The sequence below is a fragment of the Balaenoptera physalus genome (genome assembly GCF_965194825.1).
Source record: "Balaenoptera physalus genome assembly, chromosome: 15".
NCBI classification, from domain to species: Eukaryota; Metazoa; Chordata; class Mammalia; order Artiodactyla; family Balaenopteridae; genus Balaenoptera; species Balaenoptera physalus.
The window spans coordinates 6104292-6127735 of NC_138894.1; the positions used below are offsets into that span (position 1 = coordinate 6104292).

General features: G+C 42.4%; 2 protein-coding genes across 3 annotated transcripts in view; one reads left to right on the forward strand and one right to left on the reverse strand.

The window, feature by feature from the left end:
* Position 1: 1 nt before the first annotated feature.
* On the forward strand, positions 2 to 11083 carry MFSD9 (major facilitator superfamily domain containing 9). The gene is given in 5 exon segments (XM_082426420.1): positions 2 to 134; positions 137 to 213; positions 4695 to 4782; positions 5397 to 5440; positions 10972 to 11083. Coding segments are annotated over 5 exon segments (309 nt in total). The 5' UTR covers positions 2 to 61; the 3' UTR covers positions 10999 to 11083.
* Positions 10455 to 23444, reverse strand: part of SLC9A2 (solute carrier family 9 member A2) — an 85281-nt gene continuing 72291 nt past the window's right edge. The window contains exons 8-12 of one of the 2 annotated variants that reach the window (XM_082426355.1): positions 20458 to 20619; positions 16342 to 16438; positions 13973 to 14104; positions 12319 to 12409; positions 10455 to 11301 (exon numbers count right to left, since the gene is read on the reverse strand). In XM_082426355.1, coding sequence (XP_082282481.1) covers positions 10931 to 11301; positions 12319 to 12409; positions 13973 to 14104; positions 16342 to 16438; positions 20458 to 20619 — 853 coding nt within the window. In that variant the 3' untranslated portion in view covers positions 10455 to 10930. Of the gene's footprint in view, positions 11302 to 12318; positions 12410 to 12712; positions 12965 to 13276; positions 14105 to 16341; positions 16439 to 20457; positions 20620 to 23444 lie in introns of those variants that run through there. The other variant, XR_014253829.1, reaches the window with a different exon arrangement.

Genomic DNA, 23444 nt, shown 5'->3' on the forward strand with positions numbered 1-23444 from the left:
GGGGGCGGGGCCAGCGCCGCGGGCCTGTCACGTGAGCGCGGCCCATCGCGCGTGTGCGCCTATGGAACGCAGGGCCCGAGGCGGCATGGCTCCGGACCGGGGCCTGGCCTCGGCGACACTGAGGCCGCGGCAGGGGCCCAGGCGGGGGCTCCCGGCCCCGGTACCGTCGGAGCCCGCGGCTTCCTGCTTTGTCTCTACGTGCTGGGATTCCTGGTGAGTGTGTGCGGGGCTGGGCGCGAAGTGCCGGCTGCGTCCGCGACCTGGAACCCGATCAAGGGTGCTTTTCCTTGCAGCGGTCTGCCTGGTGATGCCTCCCTACCTCTCAGTCCCGCTCTTGCCCCGTAACCGCCTTACCTCTGCACATGACCGCAAATGAGGCTTGCCACTTGCGCCTGCACTGGGTCCAGTTCGCGCCCCCCAATCGCAGCCCCGCTGTTTAAGACGCTCCAGCACCAGCTTCAGTTGTGACTCGGTGACCGAGTCGCGCTCGAGGGTGACCCTGCGTGTTAGATCCTGTGGCAAGTGCATCACCTGCAGCCTGGACAGCAGGGGCGCACGGGGCAAGCTTGGGGAAGCCCAGCTGTGCAGTAGCTGCGGGAGCGGTAGGAACACACAGGCCCTTTTACCAGGCCGGGTGGGGAAGTTCTGTTGATCACCTCGCTTGGGCAGAATGAGGTACATTTTACTTAGCGTTCCTGGTAGACTGGAATGCTTAAAAATGCAAATCACAGTGAATTATACACATCTGCCTTTCGACAAACTGTTTATATATTGCACAAGGCAGGTTCGGTTTTGTTACGACTTGTGTGCACGTCCTGGTTTAATAAGGACAATTATTAATTTCCCATGTAGAATGGAAAGATTAGAAAACTGAGTGTATGGTAGGGTAAGCCATCCAGCCAGCCAGCTGGCCCTCCATTTATTCGTGGAATTTCTGAAAACCTGTTATGGGGTAGGGGTTATGGAGCTCCAGGCACTGTGATACACGTTCCCAATCGGGAAGACCTTGCAGTATTATTAACTAAGCTTGTGTTGGTAGTTCCTGTGCCATTATATGCAGGAACCCTACCTCTGCCTCTTCACCCCTCTTTTCCCAAGTCTAGGCCTGGTTCAGTTGCCCTGGTTGTGAGCTAATCCGGGTTAGGGCAGCCTTGGGACAAGGACCCAGGAGGATTTCCTCTTTGCTGGGCCTGGGACTTTATCTTGAAGGCAAAAGGAGCTGGTCAGGTTAAGTGTCAATGGGAGAAGGCTGCCTTCTGAGGCCTTGAAGATGGTCCCCAAGGGCACTGGGTCCTGGCAAAGAGGAATTACTGTTTTCTGCCCAGATGCAGGTGAAAATCACAACTCCTCAGCCTGATGCCTGACTCGAGTTAGGATGCTGAGCTGTGCTTAGCTAGGAGAGGAGCTGGGGGACAGCCTCCTTCCCCATCCTCAGTGCAAGGTGTTCAACAGTCTGTCAAGTTTAATGTTGAGTTAGTAGCTGTTAAGACAACGAGGGAAGCATATTCATCAAATCCCTTAGACACAGAACCATGAGAGACCCACCCAGGGAGGGCAACGTTTGCACCAGGATCTGTCTCCAGTTACCATGGCGACCCCACCCCAGGCTCAGTGCTTGGGTTCAGAGCCTGGCTCTCCTTCTGATCCCATTTCTTTAATCTTAGTTCAGTCTCAGGATGTGGTGCCTCTTCAGCCTTCCAATCCAGTCACCCAGAATCCAGAACCGTCCACTCTGGGTGTTTCTTCAAATTTGGAAAGGGAGTTCTGTGTCATCCATGCTCAGATGGTACTGGAATCTGGCTCTGCCAGATGAAAAGGATTTGGACCCTTACCTGGAAAGTCCAGACCAGGGTTCAGAGAGTTTTGGAGACCAACATGACGAGAATGCAAAATAGTTTGAGATTTTAAAAATAAATTCGCAGATCATTCACTATGGCCTTCCGATACAGATTTGAATATTCCAAGCTTCTCGTATGTTGGCTACATGCTGTGCACATGGCACAGTCTAATCTAGCAAGCCTGATGGAAAGTTTTAATAATTTTAATAATTAAAAAGAATCATTAGGTCTCTAATATCTTAAGGAGAAAATGTAAGATTTCCCAGAGTTAAAAGAGAATAGGGAATTTTTTAATGGAAAACGTTGTAAACAATTAAAATATATGCCACTTTGGGTATCCTTGAAGAATCTAAAGGCTCTTTGTTAGCTAACATCTAAGGAATATTATACATAATTTAGTTGTTATTTTTAATATATCTAGGGATGTAAAGACCCCTAAGACTTTTGGGAAGATGGTTTCCAATTGGGAGAGGAAAGGAATAGGATTAAAGCATTTGTCAAAATGTTTTGTTTTTAGCTCTTATCTGTGTTTCCAGGTTTTAATTTGTTCAGGAAGGAAGACTAAGATGACCCTCTAGGTACTTTTTGATTAGCACCCTAAAATGATGCTAAGAGCTATGATTGCGGTCCTTTCTTTCCTCCAGATACTCGGAGAGATTTAGATTCCATTGAATCAGCATTAGTCAGGTGATAATTCTTTAAAAAAAAAAAAAAAAAATCCGCGCTTCCCTGGTGGCGCAGTGGCTGAGAATCTGGCTGCCAATACAGGGGACACGGGTTCGAGCCCTGGTCTGGGAGGATCCCACATGCCGCGGAGCAACTGGGCCCGTGAGCCACAATTGCTGAGCCTGCGCGTCTGGAGCCTGTGCTCCGCAACGGGAGAGGCCGCGATAGTGAGAGGCCCACGCACCGCGGTGAAGAGTGGCCCCCGCTCGCCGCAACTAGAGAAAGCCCTCGCACAGAAACGAAGAGCCAACACAGCCAAAAATAAATAAATAAATTTATTAAAAAAAAATAATCCACTAATCAAGAAATATTTGGGTTCCTACCCTGAAAAGGGTCCTGAAACTTTAGAATGTATTCATCAGATATCACCGAGAGAGGTAGATGTTCCCCGAGAAAGGTTTAAGTGGTCCCCTCTCACCTGATTTCCTTATAAATGGTTATAAGCACATGACCAGTTGCCAGATTGGAAGTGCACTCAAAAGAGGGTGGTTCTGAAGAAGCTATGGCTTCAGAAGAAGGGAGAAGTTGCCTTTTATAGTCATGGAGAAGTCAATTTTAAAACAGAACTTCCTGAGAGGGAAGAGCTAGCAGCCGGCTAGAGAAAGATAATATTTTTCAGGCTCACTAAGTGTTTAAGTCTATCATGAGTTGCTGTTTTCATATTTACCTCCTATAGATTTCAGCCTGACTACTTACAGCTTCCTCTCCCCTTCTCATTTAGAATAATCATTTGAAATAAATGACAAGTGGTACTGGGAATTTTTTTGGAAAAAAAAAAATCTTGTTGGACAATTGAGTTTCCTTTTCTGAAAAATCCAGAAAACTCAATAGCTAGCTGATGTATTTTGAGTCTTATAAATCATATAAAGCATCAGCAGGCTGATGGGGCAAAGCTGATAGTAAAGCTCAGAAGAAATTGGCTCAGAACCAGAGGAAATTTTAAGTAATCTTAAAATTGAAGTAATGAGCCATGGTTCTGGTATTATAAATGTGTCAGCTATTTAAGGTCACTGGATATTAAGTCTATGGCCATCTAAAGCTGTAACCATGGAAAAGGGCCCCTAAGAAGCGTATTTGGAAGTTCGTGTTTCTGTTAGGTTAATGTACAGCCACCAAGAGAAGGAAGCAAAGGATTAATTGTGGAAGAAAAAAGATATTTCTATTTAACCAGGATTACAGGAAAAGGAACTTGGGTTGAATATAAAGAAAACTGTGTGTGTGCAAGATGTGTTTTTCCTCTCCTGAACCAGTTGTAGCAGGTAACCAAGTGACAGAGGAAGGAAAGCAAAACTTAAAGGAAAAAATGTCTTTCTACTAACTCAGAGTATTAGCCAAAACGATCAGTACTTACCCCAGAATTGAAGGAAAGAGGACACGTTTCCACTTCTGCCGTGTCAGACCTCTCTCAGCCGTCATGTCTCTTAATGTTCATCCTGTTTCTACCAGGCAGGTACTGTTATCCCCATTTTTTACAGATGACAGCACGGACATTGGTAACATGAAATAACTTTCCAAGGGCACATGCTTAGTAAGTGATGGAGCTGGAATCGAAAACCTCTGAGCTCAGAGCCCATGCGCCTTCTGTGCCTTAAGTGAAGAACAGCAGGCCATCCCCTAGTACCCCAGCCTTCTCTCTCCTTTCTGCTGTACTGAGACCTTCCCTTCAGGTCTTACCTCGTCAGGCTATAGACGGCACATGGGTCTCTTTCCTTGACTCCGGGAGGAATTTCACATTATTTAACAGGTGCTGCTTTGCTCAGAAATACGCATTATCCCTCCCTCTTTGCTCATTTCATTACTCCCCATTTTTTAAATTTGAGGAATGCATGTAGTACATGCTCCTTGTATATTAAGGATCAGTGACAAAGAAGCTAAAGTTAAAATGGATTCTCGGTCAGGGCGATCCAGGCATTTACAGGTGGCAACTGTTGTAACACATTGTATTTGGATTCCTTGATTCCTTGAACCTGATGAGTATAGCTTACTGTAGAATACAATTTTGAGTTCTTGTTTGCTCAAAATTTTAGATACTGTGTTTTTTTTTTTAATCGGTTTATAATTAGGATCACCACTTTAAAAACACTCAGGCCTCAGTTTCCAATTTGCGTTAATAAGCGTTTTGTTGCTTAGGATTTGTTTGGTGTAAGCATGGTCGCCCCTTTACTGAGCCTTCATGTCAAGTCTCTTGGAGCGAGTCCAACAGTTGCTGGAATAGTAGGTGAGCAATCCTGCACATTTTCAGAGCACCGATTTTCAACCCCCCTGAACTGAGTACCTGAAAACACATCAGTCTTTTAGCTAAGTCATATCCAACGGTGAACTGAAAAGGGGATAAAATGAATTTTCAGACTATTTCAAAGTACGACCCTGGAGCAAATGTAGTTCATCTTTTCGTAGACTACGTATGTTCGGAGAGGTTTCTGGGTATAGCGTCACCCCCGTGCCCCAGGCCGCCTGTGACGTCACAGGTACTTACTGAGCCTCTCTAACCAGGGAGCTGGTTAGGCATGGGCTCCTGCCTGCGGGAACCTGTAGCCTAATGTTATAGTCATGGAGAAGTCATGACTTCTCGCCTCACGCAGGGTGAGAAAGACGCTCTCAAGGTCCCTAAGGGTGACCTTTGCCTCTAGTCTCTCTCCTGCTCTCCCTCAATTTTATTCTGAAGGCCTTTTACTAAAAATTGTATTACTTTACTCTTCCATCTGAAAAATTATTATGGGGTAATTTACTTTTTAAAACTGGTCTTTTTTTCCCTAATGTTTTTCTGTTCATTTCATCCGGTTTTGCGATGGGTCTAGCTGATTTTATGGATGTTATTTATGTTTTTTATAGGCTCCTCCTATGGCGTTTTGCAGTTCTTTTCCGGCACATTGGTGGTAAGTCCTCTCCCACCTGGCAACACATCTTGAAAGTATAACCCTACGCCTCTGAGGCCACCCATCATGGCTGTAGTAAAATAGGGGTTTGAGGTTTACCAAAAAGGAAGTGTGCAGATGGTGAGGACTTGCAGTGCCCTTAGATCAAGAAGGATCCCTCGGTCATGTCTCCCTCAGTTGACCTCTGAGAAGACATAGGCCTGAAGAGATGGTATGGCTGGATCTGAAAGGACCTCGCTGAGTCAGAATGAGAGCCCGCTTTTTAAACTGTAACGTGTTTTTCCCATGATTCCCTGCCAACTTTTTACTAGGAGAAAAGAATGTAAACAGAAGTTATCACCGGTTTTGTTTGTTTCAATTAATTGGCAATCATCAAATCCATTCAGATCTTAGGATTCTATTTGAAGTTGGGCCTTTTTGAACTACATGGCTTATCAATTATAAAACTTAAGTGTGTAGACAGAGGAGCCACTGGGAGTGGTGGGTTGTACACCGACCGCAGGGGGTAGAAAGACCCAGAGCTGATCTCGCCACTGCCACTTCTGACCACGCAGTAGTTTGCAGTCAGAACCTTTCACTGATGTGCCCCTTCTTTCCTGCCCCTGTGTGCCCTCCACTGCACCATGCTGGTCCTGAGGCCTCGGCATCCAGTGATTCGTGTGCTACAAACAGAACGGTCAGTTTAGTCCCAGGGATTGATCAGCTGTGACCTTGGTCTAAATAGCTGGTCTCACAGTGAGTGAACACCATGTACATACAACACTGTGTTTCCCAAGAGTGGCTCACGTGTAAAATATATTTTATTATTTGTTTTTGTTAATGAATTTATTTGTTTATTTTTGGCTGCGTTGGGTCTTCGTTGCTGCGCGCGGGCTTTCTCTAGTTGCGGCGAGCGGGGGCTACTCTTCATTGTGGTGCACGGGCTTCTCATTGTGGTGGCTTCTTTTGCTGCGGAGCACGGGCTCTAGGCGCGTGGGCTTCAGTAGTTGTGGCACGAGCGCTCAGTAGTTGTGGCTCGCGGGCTCTAGAGCGCAGGCTCAGTAGTTGTGGCACATGGGCTTAGTTGCTCCGTGGCATGTGGGATCTTCCCAGACCAGGGCTCGAACCCGTGTCCCCTGCATTGGCAGGCGGATTCTCAACCACTGCACCACCAGGGAAGCCCCTGAAACTACTTTAATACTCTTAAAAATTCTTCTTTCACAAATTCCAGCTCTCATGACCCCATTTAGTACAAATGAGAATGGTTTTGATGTATAAATATAAAAGTTGGAATTTCTGGGGCTTTCCTAGTTTCATGTGATGTATTATTTTCTCCATAGTGATTAATTAAACATTTCCATGTAATTTAATATTTTAAACTTCTGTATGACATTTCACAGAAACCAGGAGAAGCGCTCCTTTGTCAGCATACACACATAAAATTTCTGTTTGGCAGATACTGTAACTGGAGGCCTCATTTAAATTAGAAATTTAAGTAGAAAAAAAGCCTCGTTTAAATTAGAAATTCAGTTACCACTCACTCGTACTTATGACTCAGCAGGACCCAATGAAATAAAAAAGGGGAAAAACATTTGAATATTTAATTCAAAGTATTTCGTTACAGAAGTGAAAATCAGAAAAGTCACCACCAGTATGTCCAGCATTAAGTCTGCTGGGCATCTCACGGAGGGATTTTCTCCACCCTACAATACGAGGATGACGGGTCCCCATAAAACCTCTGTGACAGACTGAAAGGTCCCGAGCCATCCAAAAGAATCAATACACCATGTGGGTTGAAACGTGACCGTCCATTTACAGTAGCTTGGTTAACTCTGTACACAGAAAAACTCATTCCCTGACCAGACCGGTATGAGGACTGACCCACAGTTTATTGACTATTCTTAGAGGTAGTCAAGTAGAATTTTATTTGAAAAAAAACTGTAGAAAACTAGAAATATAAAAGGGATTGGAAAATGATGTGGCAGCAGAACACTGAAAACACTCAACAACTAACTAACCATGTGGGTATCTGGCCACCATCTGCTGACCGACCGTCTGAGGGTGTCAGCCACGTGGGAAGTGAATGACATTGGGAAAAATTCCAAAGGGAGCTGTCATTTCTTGTCATTTCTCGTGGATGAGAGCTATATGGTCCCTGCCAGGCAGCAGTTACCAGCTGGGGCTCTCACTTGCATTGCAGGTAGGCTGAAGAAAGGACCTGGTTAAAATGTGGGATATAAAATACCAGCAAGCTGGGACTTCCCTGGTGGTCCGGTGGTTAAGACTTTGCCTTCCAATGCAGGGCGTGTGGGTTCAATCCCTGGTCAGGGAGCTAAGATCCCACATGCCTTGCCACCAAAAAACCAAATTATAAAACAGAAGCAATATTGTAACAAATTCAATAAAGACTTTAAAGAAAAAATGGTTCACATCAAAAAAAAAAAATCTTAAAAAAAAAAACCCAGAAAACTACCCATTTTGCTCTAAAAGTGGAGAAAAAAAAATGAACCAGAAAACCCCAGATCACCAGACAGTTCTGATTCATGAGCCTGACTTGTTCAAGCTGATGGAGGGAATCAATATTCAGTGTTCAGGCCTCAACATAATGTCACAGCTACTTCAACTGCACAAAGAAACCTTTCAATCACTCTTGAAAGAGTAAAGTATGCACTTGGAACTCATAAAATATTATAGTTCTCATACTTGTTTGTGAAATGCCAGTTTTAACATAAACATGATTTGGGCAATGCAACAGATGCAAAATGTGCTGAGACATGTAATAAATAACTGCTTCTCGCTTCTTATATAAACAAACATGCCCCCCCACCGTCCGCCAGGTAAAACGGTACACCCCGACTCCAAAGCTTAGCAAAAGCCGAAGGGAATTTCACCCTGAATGTTTGGAGGCATATACAGCAAACACATGTTTCTAAAAAGTGTCAGACTTGGGGCCAATTTCTAATCATTTGCTGACTGACATAGCTGCTCCCAACAATCGGCCTTAGCATCACATATAAAGAAATAAGCCCTGACTTTGTAAATAGTTCAAATCAGTTTTTTTTACAACAAACATTAAAGACCCATCAAAATTCCCCAGTCACACTGGAACTTTGGCCGGATCAGGTGTTGTTTGAAACAAGGGAATCATTTACAAGGGCAGGGATGTTTCTGTACTGCAGAAATTTAGATTGTTGTGACATTTAGTTAAAGGGTTTCAACTCCATACCCTCTCCTCCTGTAGTGTCTAGAAATTAATAATTTCATAAAAAGAAGGTACAGAGAAAAAACTAAAGTCAAATTTCTTTTTCATCGATTTTATCATTCCACAGATAAGGAAAAGTTTAAACTGATAATAAAGATAAAATGACATAAGTGTTCCTTTTTAGAAATGTACACAGTGTCATCCAAGTGTTTTACCTGACTTTTAATTGGTGACAGCTGAATTTGGTGTACGTGTTTAACAAGAATGTTTATCATAATAAACATTTCCATGTTTCTCTCCTTCCGTTCCAGAACGTTACACTCCTTCTAATATTTATTAATCTAGGACACCAAGAAAAATCAGGAAATTCATTTTTAAGATCATTTTACATTTCAACCTTCCTTTTCAGATTTCATAAACTGTAACTTAGTCTTCAAACTCTCAAGAATATACATCACATCTCTTGATAAATCGTAGTCCTATAATGAAAATTCTAAATTAAAAGTTTTAATTTATTTCCAGCAGATGAAACACATATATATTTTTTTATATATAAATATTTCCATTTAAAATTAAGAATTTTGGCACAGGGTCCTAAACTTGTAGTTTTCAAATTACGTCTACATTGCTTTCCACTGATCAACCTGGGAGAGTTTGGGAAAGAAATCGTGCACTTTTTGAACTTGTACCTTGTGTGTTTACCCTTCCCTCTGTCTCATGCCCAACAATCTAGCAGTATTCCAAGATTTTAGAATATGAGAAAAAAAGGTAGAAGATTTACTTCACGTTGGTGGAGGAAGAAGGAAGGGATAAGATTTACGGCTGAGGATTTCTAAGTACCAGATCTTTTTGTTTAATTTATTCATATTTTTGCAGCAATTGTATGTGGTCACTTGTCTCCTTTGCTGTATCTCCAGTGTGAATCCAAGGGACTACATGAGTGGCTTCATCTCATATCTAAACCCAGAAATTTTGAGTCTTGTTCTAGTCAAGTTTTAAAGAGGGGGTTTTTCTGGGAAAAGTGACAGGCCAATAAAATCTATAGTCTGAGAGATTCCAATATTAATCTTTAATGATTATGTTCCACTTCTTGTCTTTCTGCTGTACTTTTAAAAAGTACTCAGTACTCAGTAGAATTCATTTTTAGATGAAGAATTTGAGCTACTACTTTCTTGAGGGGGGAGAGGTAACAAATTACAGACTAGTGCAAAAAAAAGAGAACTCCCACATTCTCCAAAGTGCTTCCTGCATAAAATTCAAAACCTGAATTCTCACCAATTTGTTAAACATTGGAATATTGTTTATCCCTACTTTTATCCTTGTCTGCTTGGAGCCTCTGTCCTGGATTCAAAGTTCTAGAATGTGCTACAGAAAAGGTCTAAAGCAGGTGGCTGCAGGTGGGCGTGACAGGGGATCTCCTGCATCTTCCTCCCAGTATTGCACAATATAAAACCCGGCAGCCAGCTGTGCAGGCGCTGCCCTGTCATCTCCACACCCACCACGTGAGGCCAGACTTCATCACAAGCTGGCTCTGAGTCTGGCATACAGCATAAGCTGGTTTCACCCACACAGCCCTTCTCTTTGTACCATTTAAACACGACGGGGAGATGGAATCTAGATGTCTGTCACCCAAAACGACATCAACGAGGTCAAATGAGGAACAAATTGAAAACCAGCTGACTCTCCTCATTTCATAGGCGCTGCAGTCTGGGAGCCAGGCCACGAGGTTCTGCCGAGACGCTCTGGCTGTTGCCGTCCTCAGGGGTCTCTGCTCCGTGCTGTGCTTTTCCTTAACTGGCATCAGCTCAGGATCAGGAAACACCACCCCAAGCTGATGGCCCCCCCATCCTCTAGGAGCTGCCCTGGATGCCACGGAAAGGTGTTCTGAGTATTTTTAGTGCCATTCACTGAAAAACTAATTACAGATATACATATTTTTTCATAAATAAAATCTGAGGCATATATGTATATATTAAAACTTTCACCAACAAGGGTGTGTTAAAAATTTCAAGTTCTGTCCTTCAAGCTCAATACAGGCACACGTGGCTTTTTTTTCTTCAGGCTTGCAAAGAATACAACTGCTAGCAACAGGTCATATGAGATATTTTATGGGGCTTCTGTTTCTTTGATTTTCTTCTTCTTGGGATAAGCATTCACCCCATGGATCAAAGGCATGGCTCTACCACCCAAGGACAGTATTTAGATGCATAGAGGGTTGGAAGTGGATTCCCTTGCTGTGTCAGGTTGCTGGGTAACCAGCCACAGCTGGGCAGGGCCGGTCCCCCCCGGGTCTGCTTTGGCCATTTCCATTAAGGCTTCTCACTCCCGAATCGACCTTTCCGGTTTCCAGGTTCTGATGCCCTTCGGACCAGCCTAGGTGGCGCCTTGGGTCGGATGCCTTCGTTCATACGGTCGCCCCGCACGGAGCCAAAGTGGCCTTTGGAAAGGAGGGGCTGGCAGAGCACACCTGGGGCCTGGGGGCCCCCCTCTTTGCTGTGGGCAGCTGGGGAGCTGCAGGGCTGCCCTGGCCCGGAATCAGCGCCTACCTCGTTCTTCCATTCCATTTTATAGGCCTGGGGGGCTTTCTTTGAGAACTGTTCTGGCAAGAAGCGCCTGGCTCGGGGCTGCAGGTTGAGGACGGTGGTCCCGACGTCTGGGTCTGAGTCACTGCTGTTGCCACCTGCCAGGGAGCAAAAGAAGGACAGCGTGGGCGGGCCTTTTAGGGAGAAGGTGTGACAGGCGACTGGCCAATACATTCGTGGGTCCGGCACCTGCTGTGCCCTCCCTGGGGCTCTGGGGCTCGGGCAGGGAGGCCAGAGGGCGCACCCCGACTCCGGCTGAGTCCTGGGCACGTGCATAAGTTCCGTGAGCACGGGTGTCCACAAGTGTGTACTCTTGCTAATTCTGAAGAGCTTCCCATGTGCCAGCCACTGTCCTAAGCACTTTTAAATGCATTAATCTACTGAATAATCACCCACTTTACATATGAAGTAACTGAGGTTCAAAAGATATTAGTAAGGGGTGGAGCTGGATGTCAAACTGAGACCACCTGGCGGCAGCTGTGCGCTCACCTGCCCCATCCGAACGGCCCCAGGGGGCTCAGTTCAGTGTCTGGCACACGGTAAACAGATCAATAATTAGCTGCTATTATGAAGATTCTTGTCTTGATCTAGGATGTACAATCTCATGCACAGCTTTATTTCCTTTATATTGTCATAAAATGGTCAAAACACCAATATGGCTTGCAATCTACATAAAGATTACCTTCAAATGAAGAGGTATTAGCCGTCATGTCAAAGCTTTAATAATTACAGCCAGAAGTCAATTATATAGTTGCCTTTATGAAAATATATTAAAATTATTATGAACATTTAAGTTAGAAATGTTGTAAGAATTATAGAATTAAATTTAAACCTTTGAAGACTGACAACTTTCTATTTACCTGTTCACCAACCACACACGGTGACATCTGCTTTTGCTGTATCGAATAGAATCAAATAACTGATTGAATTACGTATAACGTGCACAGAACTCCATTTCAAAAGGATGCAACACTAATAAAAGGTCACCAAATTATTATTATAGATTTGCAAACGACTGAACTCATTGTCCTTAAAAAAGAAGAAGGAAAATTTTTCTATTTTATAAATACTAATAAATAAGTTTAAAGTCTTTTTGCTCCAACTGTATTCAATACCTGCATTAGAAATATTCTTTTTCTTTTGTAGCTTTTCTGGAAGCTTTGTATTTTTTGGTAAGGATAAATATCGGGAGGTTGAGGTGGAAGCCTGTAAAAAAAAAATAGAAAACCTTATTTAGATGACACACATGTCATTTATTGTATGTTACAGGCTTAGAATTCTATGTCAAACCTAACGTTGGTGTTAAAAATTAAAATTTTAGCTCTGGATTCCAAAACTACTGGGTGAGGAGCTGTAGGGATGGGGAGTAAATTTCCAAGTAATAGTCATTTTATTTAAAATAGGTAAAACCTCTCCTAAAATATCATGGAAATCAATACTACTAAGGAAAACAGAAATAAAGTGGGACCCTTAGGAATAAGGTATGAAAACCACCGGCTTTTCTTAAAGAAAAGCTACAGAAATACCCACTTATAAAAGCATTACTAAAAAAGACTTAGAACCTACATGGATAGGGAGGAAGATATATGAAAAATGTAGCATGTTTAAGTTGTATTTACTTTAACAAATCTTGAAAATGACAGAACAAAGTATTACTATAGCTAACTTGCTGGCATTTCCAAAGCCACAGTCTCTAGTTTCTTTAACTTTTAATCGATGCTGCCACATTTCACATGTAAAAAAAAGTAATATTGGGCTTCCCTGGTGGCGCAGTGGTTGAGAATCTGCCTGCCAATGCAAGGGACACAGGTTCGAGCCCTGGTCTGGGAAGATCCCACATGCCGCGGAGCGACTGGGCCCGTGAGCCACAATTGCTGAGCCTGCGCGTCTGGAGCCTGTGCTCCGCAACAAGAGAGGCCGCGACAGTGAGAGACCTGCGCACCGCGATGAAGAGTGGCCCCCACTTGCAGCAACTAGAGAAAGCCCTCGCACAGAAACGAAGACCCAGCACAGCCATAAATAAATAAATAAATAATTTTTTAAAAATAATAATAATAATAATATTGTTCACACATAACCGTTTTGGTCTCTGACAACTCAGTATAGAACATTATTGAGAATGAGATGCACTGCCTGCTATGTTCAATCAATCAATCAGAATATCCTTTTAAAGTGGCTTCCTTATCTATGGCAATGCCCTGGACCAAGTAGAATGCTGAGCACGTAGCATCTTAAACTCCCCTGACGTACACACACACACACACACACACACACACACACACACACACACACACACACACACACGGCCTCCTAGAAGTTTCCACACATGCACACACAGCAGCCCCCCTTCAGGCTGCACCCTCTCCCTGGAAAGGTCAAACAAGACTCTCCAAATGAAGCCTGGCCCTTCCATTCAGTTTAAAACTGTACCCTGTAGGACCCTTCCCCGTCCTCCCAATCTCCTTCCTCAGCCCATTTAGGTTTATTTTTTCCACAGCACTTACTGCGTCTAACATAACAGATAATTTTCTTATTCTGTCCATTCCTTCTGGCCTTCTCCCCCACAAGGGAAAAGAGCTTTGTCATTTTGTTCACCAACGTATTCCAAGTGCCTAGACAGTGTCTGGAACGTGATAGGTGTCCGAGCAACGTCTGGAAAGACGTGATGATGAACTCCATCCCAGTATGCCTGTGAATCAGCCCCCCAAGGCCATCCTGGGCTTTGCTGTTGGAAGCCTTCTGCGTCCCAGAGCCACGAAGCCCCCTTACCCTGTGTTCCCGATTCAAGCTGCTGTCCTTCCGAATGCTTTCCCGAAGGCTGTGCCTTCGACGGATCAGGATCTCCTTGGCTTGCCTCTCACTCGTGTCGGCCGTCAGATTGTGTCGGTTGTAGGACAAAGTCTGAAATGAAAACACAAGCAACATTTTACAAAAACGATGATCACTGCCCGGAAATTCCAAAACTTTACTACATTTCTTTGGCTTTGCACCTCTGATAGGTACTTAACAATGAATGTGCAGAGGGGAAAAACAAGAAGTATAGAAGTTAACATTCTTTCAAATTTTGAACGAATTCATGTGCTACCAAATCTCGATTTCAGGGTAACAGTGGTAGTAATTTCAAGTTATTTGTAGAGATATATGATATATGGGTGTCACAGAAACCCTTAGAACTGGGCTAGGCACAGAAGTGCTCAATTGATATTACCTACTGTTACTAGCTATGATGAAGATGGTGATGGTGGTGGTCTTGTCTAAATGTGTCAGAGCAGGAGATGTATTGTATTCATTTGTATCTTCTGCAGGGAATATAGCGCTTTGTTCTATTCATAGATATATTCAATACATATATCCACACATGTATTCAATAACTATGTATTTGATTCAACCAATAAAATCCTTTACTTAAGAAAAAAGAATTCATGTTCTAATAAAAGTCGGTGAATACTTTTTTTTTCATTGAAAAGTGTGATCTTTATAAATGAGAAAATGATCGAATTCATCAAGCACCTTCGACTACCTTGAAGTACCCTGTCTGTATTTACCCATCAGTAGTGGCTGGGGAAAAACACAAGTCAACTTATACCTGCCCTATTGAATAGTAATTGCTAGTATAAAAACCAACCACTTTGGGCCACTTGGTGGCGCCATGACCCTCTATTAAGTCAAGAACATTTCTTCTTTTCAAATTGAGAAAAGCTGCTGGCTCCATCAGTAATGATCATGTCCTGGTATTTGAAGCCATACAATTTATAAACGAGGGCTGTCCAGGGCATAATATTTTTAGTTTTATGAGCTCTAGAGAAATCCACTTCCTAAAATAAATTGTATTTAGTAATTAAATTCATTTTCTGATAGAAATAACGTGTACTTCTTGGGAATATCCTTATCCCCAGAACTATATCAGACCTAGCAGAGATAAACAGAAGTAACGCAGAACAGCACTCAATTCCTGCCTTGAGGAACTGGCTATCTAGTTGGGCATTGAAAGCTAACAAAATAATACTAAATCATGAAAGGAAGTACTAAAACTACATGGTATGTAGGAGCTCTAAGTGCTATCCCATTCAAAGACAGGTCTGGGAACAACATAGAGGGGGTTGGGGAAACCTTAAAAATCGGAGAATATGGATGGACTGACAGAAAGGAGTGGGACATTCCAAGTGGAGATGCAGGGGAGAGCAACACAATCCAAGGAATGAATTCAGACCTGTCCTCCGTGGGTGTCTGGGTGGGTGAGGGAGAGGTAGAAGGGGGAACTTGAAAATAGATCCCGAAGGCTGAAAGAACAGTTAGTTTAGCCTGAAAGCCACGACTGCTGTGTCTCATTTTCAATAGGAGGACGCTGCGTTAAAAGGGGCTTGAGGAAAAGAATGGAGCAGCCGTAATGTCGGATGGAAGGGGATGGTCTGCGGGGAGGCCAGCTAAGAAGCCACAGAAATGACCCTGATGTGAGTGACTGGGACCCCTGACAACTGCTGTGTCCCTGTGCCACTTCGCCTCACTGTGCCTCAGTTTCTTCATCTGTAAGATGGAGACAACAATAACACCACTTGTTAGAGGATTAAAAGAGGTAATACACGCGACGCAGAGAAATGGGGCTTGGCAAACTGTATGCACTAAGTGTTAACTGTATTATTAGCGAACTATGAGAACGAGGTGTTAAAAATGGAAATGGTTTGAAGAGAGTGACTCAGAAGATACAGGAAAGGAAGAAACGATCGCACTTTATGAACAACAAAGAAGGTTAAATACATTTTTAAAAGGCTTCTAAGCAATAAAGCTATTTCATTAAAAAAGCTATTTCATTAAAAAAGTTTTAAAAGAGCAATCAATTGCTTTCTTCACCGTTAGATAACACACTTTTTTTTTTTTTTTTAATCTCCAAGCCTTTGGTAGCAGAACTCCCAGCTCCCTGGGCCTCCAGCCTAGAGCCTTGACCAAGATGTCTGGGAGGAGAGCAGTACCCTAAGAGGACAGACCCTGGGGTGGGTCTGAGGGAAGGAAGTGTCTGGTGTGGGACCTGCTGAGGGTGCATGATGGTGGGACAACGGCCACTGTAATTGGATAGCATCTAATCTGAAGGCATGTTTTTAGCCAAAGGCAGATACATATTTTGCTAAATAAATTATTCTTACTCGCTGACGGATCTGATAGAGATTTCTTGATAATATTTCTCGAATTTCATCCATTTCACCAGGTGTGAGCTTCCTTATTTTTTCTTCACGACAGTCACTGTGAAAGTTTAGAAAAAAATATTTTACTATTCAACATGTATCAAATTCATCAATTTTCTTTCTCAGAGATATAACATCATCATTTAAGGAGAAGAATCTTGGGACTTCCCTGGTGGCGCAGTGGTTAAGAATCTGCCTGCCAATGCAGGGGACACGGGTTCGAGCCCTGGTCCAGGAAGATCCCATGTGCCGCGGAGAAACTAAGCCCATGCGCCACAACTACTGAGCCTGAGTTCTAGAGCTCACAAGCCACAACTACTGAGCCCACGCGCCTAGAGCCCGTGCTCTGCAACAAGAGAAGCCACCGCAATGAGAAGCCCATGCACCACAAGGAAGAGTAGCCCCCGCTCACTGCAACTAGAGAAAGCCCACATGCAGCAATGAAGACCCAACGCAGCCAAAAATAAAATATTAACTAATTAATTTAGAAAAAAAAGAAGAATCTTAAAGAATAACATTTAGGAATTATTCAATATTTTTAAATAATTCAAAAATCTAAAACATTGATTTCAGTGTCAAAATCATTCATACAAGTTTAATCATGCATAAGTTTTTTCAGGGTCTATTCATGCAATTATTTAAGGACGAAAGACCAGAGTAGCTTGCAATGCTATCACTTTATTATTTCTAATACTCCATAAATTAATATAGGATGCTTTTTCCAACAAAAACTTTAGCTGCATTTTGCTATTATGGCCTATTCTTTTAAATACCTCATTAGAAACATTTACAAAGACACCATTTATAATATGTATGTACATACACTTGATCCTCATTATTCAGGGATTCCGTATTTGCAAGCTCAACTACTTGCTAAAATTTATGAACACATTATCAGTACTCATCGCACTGTCCCAGTCATTCACAGACATGTGCAAAGTGGAGAGAAACTTGAGTTGTTGGGCATGCACGTTCCCCAATGAGGCCAAACTCATCTGCCTCCTTGTCTCAGCTCTCAAACTGTAAAAACAATGTCCTTTTCACAGCCTATTTAGTGCCATGTTTTTCACATTTTTGTGCTTATTATTGGTGATCTTGCTGTTCTAAATGGTCCCCAAGTATAGCTCTGAAGTGCTGTCTAGTGTTCCTAAGCACAAGAAGTTCCTAAGTCTTAATTCTACTTTTTCTGAAGGATATTTTAGCAGGATATGGAGCTCTAGGTTCAGTTACATTTTTTCAGAATTTCTGAAGCTACCAATGGTGTCCACTGGTTTTGCTGAAAAATCAGTTGCCAGGTTTCTTTTCTCTTTTGAAGAAAATAAGTCTCTTTTTCCCTCTGAGTATGTTTACGATTTTCTCTTTGTATTTTTGACTTTTAGTGGTGTTACTAGCATGTATCTCATTTGGTTCTCTCCTCATCTAATCTGCTTGGGGTTGTCACAGTTCATATCCTTTATCTATTTGGGGAAATTCTCAGTCTTTATCTCTTAAAATATTGCTTCTACCAATTTCTCTCTCATCTCCTTCTGGAACTTTTCTCTCTATATATATGAAACTATCCCATATACTTCTCACTTTCATTTTCATCGTTTTTTCACTCTGTTCTTCATTCTGGTTATTTCCTTCTGTCCTATCTTCCAATTAATCACTTCTCTCTTCAGCTATGTCTAATCTGTTTTTATACCTATCAATTGAGATCCTAAATTTAGTTACTTTATTTTTAGCTCAAATATTCCACTTAGATATTTTTTGTTTATATAATCTCCATGAGGATGCCAAAAGTGTCAATGCCATTTTCTTTCCTTAAACGTGTTATTATTTCTATTTTAAAGTCACTGTCTGATAAATCAATTATCTGAATCCCCTTTGTGCCTGTTACTGCTCTATGTTTTGTTGATCTTTTTCTCAATGTTTCCAGTCACATTTCCTTGTCTACTCATATGCTTGGTTATTTTGGATTGAATGCTAGACATTATATATAAAAAAAATCATGGAGATAGTTTAACGCTCTTTACAATATTATTTCCTTCAGAGAAGATTTAAATTTACTTCTCTTGAGCAGCTGAGATAGAGGCAATCTCAGTCTCTGATGATTTAAACAATCATGAATTGAGATAATTCTAGGCTGGACTTCTTTCCTTTGAGAGTTAAGGTGTAGGGTTTTGAAGGAAAAACCTATAGCTGAGTACATACAAATGCTCCTCCTTCTTTGTAGGTTCTGAATTCCCATTTTATTCTCTAAGACCAATTAGTGTGTCAGAACCTCTGTTTTAGCTTTTTAGAGTCTCAGATACATTCTCTGTATTCCAGAGAGAAAACGCCAACAAATACCAGTTCTATCCTCTTGAACTTCCCTCTTTTTTGACTCTTGGCCAAGAAATTCCTCACTGTAAGGGTACTCTCCAGCTTTCAAGCAGATATTTAAAATATATTTTGGGCAAAACATATTTTGTCCTTTTTTCTCTAGTTTTCTCAGAAGGTAGTTGGTCTGGCCCTCAGTTCATTATTGCCAGAAATATGATTTCCTATTGCCTCCCTTTTTTGCTTCTACCTTCCTCTAAAGAAAACATTTCAGGAGAGGTGGAATGGCCAATATGGCAATCATTTACCCAACTATGTAGCTATCCATTAATTTTGTTACCTACTTTCCCTAACCCTAAACGTTTGCCTTTACTGGCTTCTACCACTGGCTTCAAAATGAACTGTGAACAGAGGTAAAAGTGAAACTTCCGTCTTCTACGACCACAAAGGCAATGGCTCCTTTTTGAGAAGCTGGACAGTTGAATTATTCCTTGCTGCAAGCACAAAAGGAACAGTGCATAAGAAAGATGATAAATTGTAAAGCTAGAGTAAACTTTAGGATCAAGTCTAGCCCCATTTTCTACTTGAAGAAACTCAACATCAGGGAAACAGATGGACCAGCTTAAGGTCACACAGTGAGTTATTTGCAGAGCTGGGACTATAAATCAGTCATTCTGCTCAAGCACCACTATTTCCAATTCAGTATAATGCCTTTATTTCTGAGCCATCCTGACCACTACCTTCTTTTTATTCTGGATTGTGTAAACTACCACAATTTTTACAGGGGACTATAGTCCTAGTAAAAATCACAGTTTATATGGTTGGGTGTGATTTGTAGCTTCCTCTCTCGTTTCAACCCTCCCATAGATAGCATTTGATTTAGGTGACATTTAGCTTAAATGAGCTTCAGGCTCATCAGTGAAAGAAGAAATCAGCGGAACCTGTAATCTGTCATTTTTGTATAGAGGAGGAATGACGCTTACATGATAAACTTGTTTGCTAATTTGCTAACAGTATTTACTGTTCTGCTATGGATTTGCTGTAAAAGTCTGCTGTAAGACTTTAAGTCACTTTACATTCTGGGTCTTCATTTCCTCATTTTTAAAATTAGGGAGACAGACTAGGTCAATGCATCTCAATCCTGGATGCATATTAGAAACTTCCGTAAGTTTATTATATACTTATAAATAAACCTATACCTGGGCCTCAACACCAGAGATCCTGATTTTATTGGTCTGGGGGGGGGGTGCCCAGGCATACATGTTATTTAAATGCTCCTACAGTATTTCTAATGTACAGCGTGGGTTGAGAACCACTGCACGAGATGATCACTGATGTTCTTTCCAAGACTTAAACTATGACCCTGCAAATAATCCATGAGGAAATAGCTTTGTAGTTACATGCATATTTATAATTGCAAATTATAACACACCTTAAAATATTCCATTTCAAAATGCGTGCTAAAGAGGCTTTACTTTCAGAACACATTGAATTGCCCAAAGCAAATATCATAAAGGCATAATCATCCTAAATAAGACAAAGTACTTTCTGACTAGTCCACTCTGCAATAACACAACGTGGTGTGATGTGACGTGACAGGACATAACATAATGGACACATTTCCAGGCTTTCACGTTTTAACCAGGATCTTGTTCTGCTGTGAGGTCTTAAGGAATCATGTTAGGAAATAAGTCAAATTTGTTATTATTACTGGTTTCACAAAACTATAAAGACATACTTAGTAATACTAACTTGCATTTGCAAAACGGGACTTACTTCAAAGATGCAAAAGAAGGGACAGTACTTATCATTCCCGTCTCTGCCATCTCAATGGCATGTTTTATTTCAAGCTTTTTATATAAAGACACAATGCTTGACTTGGGTTGGTTCTCCCGAATCAAAAGCCTCCGCAGGTACTTGTCATCAAATTTCTTAAACCTAGAAATAAAGAAGATCAAAGCTTCGATTAATTAACATGCCACGGATTAAGAAGAAAAAGCTGGTTTTACCAATAAAATCATTTCCACTACTCCCAGGGAAGAAAATTAGTAGCAGTGTTTAGTTAGTCTGATCATTATATTTATTTTTATATGTGCAGACCTGAATATATATGTATATGTAGAGCACATACTAGTATATTTCTGTATATAGCCACAACATACATATATCTAATATTCACTAATTACAGATTAAAATGCAGATATTTCTACATTTCCTATGTCTCTGCGTCCCCCTTCAGCAAAATTATTCAAAAAATGTTGTTAATACTCCCTTTCTCCAATTGCTCTCCTCTGATTCTCTCTTGAACATTCACAGGTCAGGCTTTTGCCTCTAACTGCCCATTGAACTACTCATACTGAGGTCATCAGTGACGCCCACGAAATAAATCCAGTGGTCAACTCCTAGTCCTCACCTTTCCTGACCTCTCCTGCTTAAAACAGTGTCTTCCAGGACACCACACTCCCCTGGGTTCCCTCCCACCACCTTCTCAGCCTCTTGCGTTGGTTCTTTTCCTTCTTTCCGTCCTCTTATGTAGGAGTGGGTTCAGGCCTGGTCCCCTTCTCCACCTCCACTCACTCTCCTGTCTTGTCCAGCCTCGTGGATTTTAATAGCATCTCTATACCCAAAACTCCCAAATTTGTGTCTGCAGCTCCAACCTCTCTCCCAAACCCCAGAAATGAGTGTCCAGCTCCCTGCTCAACATCTCCGCTTGGGCATCTCATAAGCATCTCAAACCTGGCGTGCTCAAAAGGATCTTCTCCCAAGTCCTCCCCATCTCAGTTAGTGACAACTCCACCAGGTAAAAAACCCTGCTGTCATCTTTGATTCTCCTCCTTCTCCCATATTCCATGTTATGGCCTGAACTGTGTCCCGTTAAAAAATCATACGTTACAGTCCTAGTGCCCAGGACCTCAGAATGTGACTGTATTTAGATTAAGTTAAAATGAGGTCATTAGTGGGCCCGAATCTAATATGACTGGTGTGTGTATTATGAGAGGAAATTCGAACACAGACACGCACAGAGGGAAGACCATGTGAAGAAGCAGTAAAAAGAAGGACACTACAAGCCAAGGAAGGAGACCTGGAGCAGACCCTTCCCTCACAGCCTTAGAAGGAACCAAATCTACTGACACTTTGCTCTTGGATGTGTAGCCCACAGAACTATGAGAAAATAAATTTCTATTTAAACCACCAACGTGTGGTACTTTGTTATAAGCAGCTCTAGCAAAGTAATACTCCACGTCCATTCTATCAACAATTTCTGTTGGTTCCACCATTAAAATACACACAAAAATCGAACCATTTCTCACCATTTCTCCTGCCATCACCCTGGTCCCAGCATTATCATCTCTCAATGGGTTCCTGCAACAGACGCCCAATTGGTCTCCCTGCTTCCACCACTGTGTTCCTATGGTCTACTCTCGACACAAGCCAGAGTGATCCTGTTAAAATGTAAGTCAAACCACACAACTCCTCACTTGAGTAAAAGTACAATGACCTGGAGGCCCTGCACCATTTGGACCTGCCCCTCTCAGTGCTGTGCTGCTCTAACTCAGGTCCAGCCTCTCTGAGGTCGTTCCTGTCCTGGAAATGTGCCAGCTCTGCTACCACCTCCAGGCCCCTATACTTACTATTCCTTCTACTAGCAACACTCTTCCCCGCACACTTGCAGGGCTCGTTCACAGACCTTCTTTAAGTCGTTCCTTGAAAGTCGTTTCTCAAAAGAGCCTTTCCTATCTATCCCATTAGAATTGCATTCCCAGAACTCCCTATTCTACTTCCCAGACATATTTTTCTCCATAGCAGTCATCACTTTCTAACAGGCTATATAATGTACTTATTTATTTTATTTTCTGTCTCCTAGCACTAGAGTGACCCACATGGGCAGTTTTTTGTTTTGTTTGTTTTCCTGTCTCACCAGTGCCTAGAAGAGTGCCAGGTGCACCGTAAGCACGTAGGCAGACTGGATCATCTGGTCCCAATTCCTCCCCGGATCCACACCCTGTAACACATCAAGTTACTTGGCAATGTCCTTCCACCATGGCCGAGGTGCCCTGCTCTGTCCAGCTTCCTGCCGCTGAGCTCAATAATGTCACCTGCTTTGGTCAATGGGCTATTAGCAGACACAATGATGAGAGCAGAGGCTATTAATGGGCTTGTTCATTGAAGCTCACTTCTTGTGCTGCCACATCGCCATGAGAAGGATGTGTACGTAGAGTGACTCAGCCCCAGGACAAAGGTGGATGTCGCATGAAGCAGAGTTAAGTCACCCCACCTACACCAGAAAAGGCCAGCCGAGGTCAGCTGATGACTGGCCAACCCTCTGAAGCAGGAGCAAGACCAGGCCAGATCAGCCAAGCCCAGCCCAGATCAGCTGACTCTCAGCCTCCTGACTCAAGCACTTTAATAACAAGTGACTGCTCCTTTAAGCAGCTGAGTATTGGGTTGGTTTGTTACGTAACTGTTATGCCAATATTCAAGTGAATCAGCATGCAGTATTTGTTGAGAAAAAAATTAATGTGTCACAGTGATCCCCATAAGCCCAAAGAGGTTAATAGGCACACCTGTGCTATGAAAGGAAGCAAAGTTAACCCACATTCTTGGTGCTAGCCCTTTGTTCCAAATACTGGAGGGCTAGGAATAATTACAGATTCATCCTGAAAGGGCTTTGCTATTGACTGGCCAGTGCACGAAACACTGGGTCTACTTTTTTCTAAGTTTATTTTGAATTTCACATGAAGCTCATTGAACCAGAACACCTG